The sequence below is a fragment of the Oncorhynchus tshawytscha genome, linkage group LG19 (assembly GCF_018296145.1).
Source record: "Oncorhynchus tshawytscha isolate Ot180627B linkage group LG19, Otsh_v2.0, whole genome shotgun sequence".
Lineage (NCBI taxonomy): Eukaryota > Metazoa > Chordata > Actinopteri > Salmoniformes > Salmonidae > Oncorhynchus > Oncorhynchus tshawytscha.
In genome coordinates, this window is record NC_056447.1 from 20,338,458 (window position 1) to 20,348,611 (window position 10,154).

Sequence of the window (10,154 nt, forward strand, 5' to 3'; positions counted from 1 at the left end):
TTAACTCAAGTTTATTTTCATCTTACCGGGCTCCTTTTTTTTGTCGGATACAATAGGAATATGGCCTACTGTATTTTTTAAAAAGCATCCCTCAGCATGTCTGCTGATAAAACATTTTTAAAAAACTTTTAAAGAACTAGGCAAGTCAGTTAAGAACACATTGGTATTTACGATGACGGCCAAACCCGGACGACGTTGGGCCAATCGAGTGCCTCCCTATCGGACTCCCAATCACGGCCGGATGTGATGCAGCTTGGGTTCGAACCAGCTACTGTAATGACCCCTCTTGCACTGAGATTGCGTGCCTTAGACCGCTGCGCCACACGGGAGCCCAGCTGGCAAAAATCTCATCTCTGGTTTGCAATGAAAATCATATATGTCCTAAATAAAACGATCTATTGAGAAAAAAAGCATTTTCATCGAATATATGGCTACAGTAATGTTTATTTAAAAAATATAGATTGGGCGAGGCTGAGGTGAGCTGAGCGCGAAGGTTGTTTGGCGATGCAGGACGATTCAGGGATACTATACGATTACAAATTGCATAATATTTGTGCAGAATTAGCCTACTTTAGGTTAGTCCTTGCACGGGATTGGTGGCCTAATGTGTTAGAGTTAACTATCAGATGTCAAGGTATACCACTCGTTTATAAAGTTGAAACAAACAATGTTGTAGGCCTGTTTACTAATCTCACTAAGGTAGCCACATTTGAAGTATTCCTCATATTCATCAGTCAATGGATATATTTCATAAATAAATAATTAGGCTTACTGAAGGTCAAAACATGTTCGAGTTTGTTTAATTATTCAATTAATAAAATACACAAAGCAATATTATTGTCTGTTTTTATTAAAAATATGATCCAAGACACGCATAAATTAGATTTAGAAAAATATAATCTCATAAATAGCTGCATACATATTATCACTTTCATTGAAACAACCAACAATTGTCAATATCACAGTTTATAAATAGATATTTAGGTAAAAAAATGTGTCCATAATGTCTCTTATCTAGGCACTGTATCTTCAGGTGTTTTCACCTCTTCACTCATTATTGGTAGTAGGCCATATCAAATGACTTGACGTCACTTTGTAACACCTGGTTGTGCATCTGTAGAAGAGAGTACATTCCTATTAGTTTCAGATCAAATGTAGAATTCAAAGAGGACATGGGATATAAACTATCTGCTTTATAAATTGCTCTTTCTCAACAGAAGCAATGGTTTGCTTTTAGATAATATTAATTAGAAGATTACAGACAATATTATAGAGGTGATATAGAGGCATATTTACCGGATATAACATCATGTCCTGATAGGAGACCGCTGACGTCAGGTAGTTCGGTTGTGGTTCTGTGTTGTTGGTACATGATGTGACCAGTGGCAGACAGTATTGATCATTGCTCTGGATGTTACCCTGTAGTCTCTCCTGATACCATTGTCCAGACATGGAGCTTCCCTGAGGGCATTGTGGAATATACTGGCGTGGTGTGGTTTCCATCTCTCTTTTCAGGCATGGCTCCTTCTCGCTGAGCTCTAGCTGGGCTGACAGGTGGGAGATGTACCTGATGGTGAGGCGCAGGGTCTCGATCTTGGTCAGAGTCTGTCCAGCCAGAGCCACAGAGGGGGGCAGGTAGGTCCTGAGGTGGTTGAGGGCTTTTGTCAGGTCTCTCATCCTCAGCTTCTCCCTCTCGCTGGCGCTCTCCCGCTTCTTCCCAGGGAACTTGGACCTAGACCTCTTCTCCTGAGCTGGGAGTTTTTCTATCCTCTTTCTTTTGGCAACATGGCTGATGCAGCCGGAAGCGTCGGAATCTTCCTTCTCCTGACCACCTCCCCACTGTAAACAAGGGGGAGAGAGGCAGAAGGAGTCAATGGAGGAGGCAGGTGACAGGCTACTACAGGCACTGTAATAACCAGGGTCGGAGCTGGGACAGCTCGGCTTCAGAAAGCCATCACTGTCCATCAGATTCTCTCCAGCCTGGAGAAACAAGAGTTTAGCGAAATCAACAGAATCCATTACTGCAGTGTTTTCTGAGCTATGAATATCTTCAGTTTGTCTGTCCTTGGAGAGGCTGTGAGGAGTACTGGAGGACCCCAGAGCTGCTCCCCAATTTATCCTACAGGCAGGTGTGATATGGCACCATCAGGGTGCCTGGACTTCAAAGTGCCCAAGTACAGATCACACTAGACTTACGGAGTTCCTGGGAAACACCATCCTAGAGCCATGTGTTAGGTGGCAGGCAGATTAGAATGAAATATGCATCAAGTTCAAGAATTCATGGTGGGAGAGATTATTGTTTTTAACAATTCACTAAATTGGGTAGTATCGGATAGGAATGTATTGATTATTTAATATGGACAGATGTATTGATGAATTAATATGGACAGAGGACAAAAACTGGTTGACTCAAGGTTGTTTCCACACCATAAAAAAAGCAATGTGATGACGCTGAATCGATGTGGAAAACTGGTTGGATTTGCAAAAAGTCTTCTTTTTTTTAAACCATTTTTTTATTGTTTTATTTCACAGTGAAATTATTTGACAACGTAACCACATGTAAATAAAAACTAGACGTTGAACTGACGTCTGTGCCCAGTGGGTGGGGACTGTTAAAAACAGTTATAATTATTATATTTGTGTTTTGGAATGCAGATTATGCAAATAACTATAAAAACCCCAAAACTATCCTATATCTACATAACACATTGCCGGCCTTCAGCAGAATCTTGTCATTCTCAATGACCAATAGTCCCATGGCTCTCAGCAGACCTCACTGGTAAAAGAAGTGTGCCAGCTGTAATGTGTGAAGTTCACACCTCTCCTCTGTTTAGACAAGCAGACAACTCCTACACTGCCTTGGGAAACAGAGGGAATATAGCTGTTTTGACTATTATTTGCCAACCATATTGTTTGTTTTTTCTCCCTTCATGCTGAGTACATTAAATGTTGTATCACAATTTATAGCGAGTCTTGTTCTGAAGAGATTGGCTCTGCCAAGATCAAGGTGATGGGTGACTTTCTATGCAGCAATTTAATTAGTCACTGGATGCAAAAATAAATAATTGTCTGGGGATGTCTCAATGCGATATCACACGTGGGTGAAAACTAGTCTATAGTAATTGTCTGTATACAAAACTTGAAACTGGGCTCTAATGACAACTTTTGGAAAGAGTAATTTGATCATAAACAACCTCTAACTCCTTTTCCATATTCATAACCCCTGTGCACAGAAATAACATTGTGTTTTTGTGGTCTTAGCTGTGTTTCTGGGCCTGAGGTGCTATTTGGCACCTCTACCTTTCCCACCCCGGGAGTGTGGATTGCAGTGGTTGTGGAACCTGTCATAAGAGAATGTTCCCACAGAAGAGAGTCACATTTATCTCCTTCCCTCATAGGTGTAGAGCTGTGTTGATGAGACCTAAAACATGGCCAGAATACACACACACACACACACACACACACACACACACACACACACACACACACACACACACACACAGACACACACACACACACACACACACACACACACACACACACACACACACACACACACACACACACACACACACACACACATAGCGTGTCTCACAGCAACACAACCAATGGTTCTTATTAAATTTCTACAGTGAGTACAAATATAATGCCCACATTCCACAGTAGAGCCAAATTTGGTAATAAAAGAAGGAGAATGGGTAGAATTAAAACTACTAGAGTAGTTGACTCTCCACTGACTGATTTCATTCTATTTTTTAAAGGAAGCATGGTGAGTGAGGAGACACCTCTGTGGCACTGACAGAACTGACAGATGTACTGAAGAACAGGTCAGAAGGTAGCATTCCCGTCTCCTCTCATAACCTCAGCTTAACCTCTAAATCTGACCCTTCTGAATGTGTTGCAAATGTAATATTATGAGTGTTTAGCTACTGGCTAGTTCATCGAGGTTAGTGAAGCCAAAATATGAGACATAGTTCTTTGCCATGACTTTGTATCGTAGTAGTATTTTGTCGTTGTTACATTTTCTAACACTCATAACTTTTTTGTATTATCAATTTTGAATGATGAAATATTATTCTTGTATGTTTTCTTTTCTTTTGTTGTATATACTTCTCAACTCTACAGGAGATTTCTAACATGTGATGATGGTCCCTTTAACCAGAATAAGGGATAAGCATAAGAAAATCTTGCCATCTTTATGATCTTAGGTTGATAAGCAAATCAACGTGAACTAGTTTTATTCCCAGCTTGCATGGTGAATTGTATATTTCAGGTAAACAACATAAGTCTAATTATTTTCCTTTGTTGGTGTGTTTGGCTGGTTTAAGCTTTCTATTAACACATCAAATGCCCTTGGCAAGCTGATGAAACAGGCGCTTCATTTTAATTCCTCAAATATCCAACACCTCACCTCTCCAGTGATATGCATATCCTAGCTCATCCTCTCTCACATTAGGGTTGTTAAGATAAGGGATCATACTCTCTCTCCAGACTGAGAGGTGCCAAAGCGGTGTCTCTATTGACCTGAGGATCAGTTTGTCTCTCTGCGGCTTGACACATAACTGATACATAGCTGATGCATAGATTATGGCTAAATATCTAATGCATGGCAGATACATAGCTGTTACATAGTTTTTATTAAACTAGGAAAGTCAGTTAAGAACAAATTCTTATTACAATGACATCCTACTCCGGCCAAACCTTGGCCAATTGTGCACCGCCTGAAGGGACTCCCAATCATGGCTGGATGTGATACAGCCTGGAATCGAACCAGGGAATGTAGGAATGCCTCTTGCATGTAGTGCCTTAGACCGCTGCGCCACTCAGAAGTTGATACTGAAACATAGCTGTTGATACCTAGCTGTTACATAGTTGATACATAGTTGATACTGTTACATAGTTGACACATAGTTGATAAATAGTTGATACATAGTTGATACATAGTTGATACATTGTTGATACATAGTTGATGCATAGTTGATACATAGTTTATACTGTTACATAGTTGATACATAATTGATATTGTTACATAGTTGATAAATAGTTGATACATAGTTGATACATAGTTGATACTGTTACATAGTTGATACATAGTTGATACAGAGTTGATACAGAGTTGATACATAATTTATACTGTTACATAGGTGATACATAGTTGATACATAGGTGATACAAAGTTGATACATAGTTGATACTGTTACAAAGCTGTTACATAGTTGATAATGTTACATACAGTTAAAGTTGGAAGTTTACATACACTTAGGTTGGAGTCATTAAAACTTGTTTTTCAACCACTCCACAAATGTCTTGTTAGCAAACTGTAGTTTTGGCAAATCAGTTAGGACATCTACTTTGTGTATGGCACAAGTAATTTTTCCAATAATTGTTTACAGACAAATTATTTAACTTACAATTCACTGTATCACAATTCCAGGGGATCAGAAGTTTACATACAATACGTTGACTGTGACTTTAAACAGCTTGGACAATTCCAGAAAAGTATGTCATGGCTTTAGAAGCTTCTGATAGGCTAATTGCCATCATTTGAGTCAATTGGAGGTGTACCTGTGGATGTATTTCAAGGCCTACCTTCACACTCAGTGCCTCTTTGCTTGACGTCATGGGAAAATCAAAAGAAATCAGCCAAGACCTCAGAAAACAAATTGTAGATCTCCACAAGTCTGGTTCATCCTTGGGAGCAATTTCCAAACGCCTGAAGGTATCACGTTCATCTGTACAAACAATAGTACGTAAGTATAAACACCATGGGACCACGCAGCCGTCATACCGCACAGGAAAGTGACACATTCTGTCTCCTAGAGATTAATGTACTTTGGTGCGAAAAGCGCAAATCAATCCTAGAACAACAGCAAAGGACCTTGTGAAGATGCTGGAGGAAACAGGTACACAAGTATCTATATCCACAGAGTCCTATATCGACTTAACCTGAAAGGCTGCTCAGCAAGGAAGAAGCCACTGCTCCAAAACCCCCATAAAAAAAGCCAGACTACGGTTTGTAACTGCACATGGGGACAAAGATCTTACTTATTGGATAAATGTCCTCTGATCTGATGAAACAAAAATATAACTGTTTGGCCATAATGACCATCATTATGTTTGGAAGAAAAAGGGGGAGGCTTGGAAGCCAAAGAACACCATCCCAACAGTGAAACACGGGGGTGGCAGCATCTTGTTGTGGGGGTGCTTTGCTGGAGGAGGGGCTGGTGCACTTCACAAAATAGATGCATAATGAGGAAGGAAAATAATGTGGATATATTGAAACATCTCAAGACATCAGTCAGGAAGTTAAAGCCTCAATCCTATGGCCCCATCCAGAACTGAAAAAGCATGTGCGAGCAAGAAGGCCTACAAACATGACTCAGTTACACCAACTCTTGTCAGGAATGGGCCAGAATTCACCCAACTTATTGTGGGAAGCTTGTGGAAGGATACCCAAAACGTTTGACCTAAGTTTTATATTATTCTGATTCTCACATTATTAAAATAAAGTGGTGATCCTAACTGACCTAAGACAGGGAATTTTTACTAGGTTTAAATGTCAGCAATTTTGAAAAACTGAGTTTAAATGTATTTGGCTAAGGTGTATGTAAACTTCCGGCATCAACTGTAGTTGATACTGTTACATAGTTGATACATAGTAGACAAATAGTTGATACTGTTACACAGTTGATACATAGTTGATACTGTTACACAATTGATACATAGTTGATACTGTTACAAAACGGATACATAGTTGATAGATAGTTGATGCTGTTACATAGTTGACACATAGTTGATACTGTTGCATAGTTGATACATAGTTCATACTGTTACATAGTTGACACTGTTACATAGTTGATACATAGTTGATACATGGTTGATACATAGTTGAAGCTGTTACATAGTTGATACATAGTTGATGCTGTTACATAGTTAATACACAGTTGACACTGTTACATAGTTGATACTGTTACATAGTTGATACTGTTACATAGTTGATAGATAGTTGATGCTGTTAAATAGTTGATACATAGTTGATACATAATTTATAGTGTTACATAGTTGATACATAGTTGATACTGTTACAACGCTGATACATAGCTGAGACATGGTTGACACATAGTTGATACCGTTACATAGTTGATACTGTTACATAGTTGATACATAGTTGATGCTGTTAAATAGTTGATACATAGTTGATACATAATTTATAGTGTTACATAGCTGATACATAGTTGATACTGTTACAACGCTGATACATAGATGATACATAGTTGATACATAGTTGATACTGTTACATATCTGATACATTGGTGATACTGTTACATAGTTGATATATAGTTGATACATAGTTGGTACTGTTACATAGTTGAAACATAGTTGATACATAGTTCATACTGTTACATAGTTGAAACATAGTTGATACATAGTTGATACTGTTACATAGTTGAAACATAGTTGAAACATAGTTGATACTGTTACATGGTTTATACATAGTTAATACATAGTTGATACTGTTACATAGTTGAAACATAGTTGATACTGTTACATAGTTGAAACATAGTTGATACATAGTTGATACTGTTACATAGTTGAAACATAGTTGATACTGTTACATAGTTGATACATCGTTGATACTGTTACATAGTTGATACATAGTTGATACATAGTTGATCCTGTTACATAGTTGAAACATAGTTGATACATAGTTGATACATAGTTGATCCTGTTACATAGTTGATACATAGTTGATACATAGTTGATACATAATTGATAGTGTTACATAGTTGATACATAGTTGATACTGTTACATAGTTGATACACAGTTGATACTGTTACAACGCTGATACATAGATGATACATAGTTGATAAATAGTTGATACTGTTCGATAGCTGATACATGGTTGATACTGTTACATAGTTGATATATAGTTGATACATAGTTGGTACTGTTACATAGTTGATACAGAGTTGATGCTGTTAAATAGTTGATACTGTTACATAGTTGATACATAGTTGATGCTGTTACTTAGTTGATATATAGTTGATACATAGTTGATACTGTTACATAGTTGAAACATAGATGATACATAGTTGATACCGTTACATAGTTGAAACATAGTTGATACTGTTACATAGTTTATACATAGTTGATACATAGTTGATACTGTTACATAGTTGAAACATAGTTGATACTGTTACATAGTTGATACATCGTTGATACTGTTACATAGTTGATACATAGTTGATACATAGTTGATCCTGTTATATAGTTGAAACATAGTTGGTACATAGTTGATACTGTTACATAGTTGAAACATAGTTGATACTGTTACATAGTTGATACTGTTACATAGTTGATACATAGTTGATACATAGGTAATACTGTTACATAGTTGATACTGTTACATAGTTGATACGTAGTTGATACTGTTACACAGTTGATACATAGTTGATACTGTTACAACACTGATACATAGTTGATACCTAGTTGATAAATAGTTGATACTGTTACATAGTTGATACATAGTTGATACATAATTTATACTGTTACATAGGTGATACATAGTTGATACATAGGTAATACTGTTACATAGTTGATACATAGTTGATACTGTTACATAGGTGATACATAGTTGATGCTGTTACTTAGTTGATACATAGTTGATTCATAGTTGATACTTTTACATAGTTGAAACATAGTTGATACATAGTTGATACTGTTACATAGTTGAAACATAGTTGATACCGTTACATAGTTTATACATAGTTGATACTGTAACATAGTTGATACATCGTTGATACTGTTACATAGTTGATACATAGTTGATCCATAGTTTATACTGTTACATAGTTGAAACATAGTTGATACTGTTACATAGGTGATACATAGTTGATGCTGTTACTTAGTTGATACATAGTTGATTCATAGTTGATACTTTTACATAGTTGAAACACAGTTGATACATAGTTGATACTGTTACATAGTTGAAACATAGTTGATACTGTTACATAGTTTATACATAGTTGATACTGTAACATAGTTGATACATCGTTGATACTGTTACATAGTTGATACATAGTTGATCCATAGTTTATACTGTTACATAGTTGAAACATAGTTGATACTGTTACATAGTTGATACATAGTTGATACATAGTTGATACTGTTATGTAGTTGATACATAGTTGATACATAGTTGATACATAGTTGATAATAGTTGATACATAGTTGGTACTGTTACATAGTTGATTCATAGTTGATACATAGTTGATGCTGTTAAATAGTTGATACTGTTACATAGTTGATACATAGTTGATACATAGTTGATACTGTTATGTAGTTGATACATAGTTGATACATAGTTGATACATAGTTGATACATAGATGATACATAGTTGATACTGTTACATATCTGATACATTGGTGATACTGTTACATAGTTGATATATAGTTGATACATAGTTGGTACTGTTACATAGTTGAAACATAGTTGATACATAGTTCATACTGTTACATAGTTGAAACATAGTTGATACATAGTTTATACTGTTACATAGTTGAAACATAGTTGATACTGTTACATAGTTGATACATAGTTGATACTGTTACGTAGTCGATACATAGTTGATACATAGTTGATACATAGGTGATACTGTTACCTAGTTGATACATAGTTGATACTGTTACATAGTTGAAACATAGTAGTTGATACTGTTACATAGTTGATACATAGTTGATACATAGTTGATACTGTTACATAGTTGATACATAGTTGATACTGTTACATATTTGAAACATAGTTGATACTGTTACATAGTTGATACATCGTTGATACTGTTACATAGTTGATACATAGTTGATACATAGTTGATCCTGTTGTATAGTTGAAACATAGTTGATACATAGTTGATACTGTTACATAGTTGAAACATAGTTGATACTGTTACATAGTTGATACTGTTACATAGTTGATACATAGTTGATACATAGGTAATACTGTTACATAGTTGATACATAGTTGATACTGTTACAACGCTGATACATAGTTGATACATAGGTGATACTGTTACATAGTTGATACATAGTTGATACTGTTACATAGTTGATACATAGTTGATACTGTTACAACGCTGATACATAGTTGATACAT

General features: G+C 36.3%; 1 protein-coding gene across 1 annotated transcript; it reads right to left on the bottom strand.

Annotated features, from left to right (window-relative positions):
• Window positions 1-1,054: 1,054 nt before the first annotated feature.
• LOC112219221 (mesoderm posterior protein 2-like) lies at window positions 1,055-2,217 on the bottom strand. The gene is made up of 3 exons (XM_024380411.1): window positions 2,197-2,217; window positions 1,297-1,980; window positions 1,055-1,114 (listed from the first exon to the last, which is right to left on the bottom strand). Exons 1-3 carry the CDS (start codon window positions 2,215-2,217, stop codon window positions 1,055-1,057), a joined length of 765 nt encoding a protein of 254 aa, XP_024236179.1.
• Between the last annotated feature and the right edge of the window lie 7,937 nt (window positions 2,218-10,154).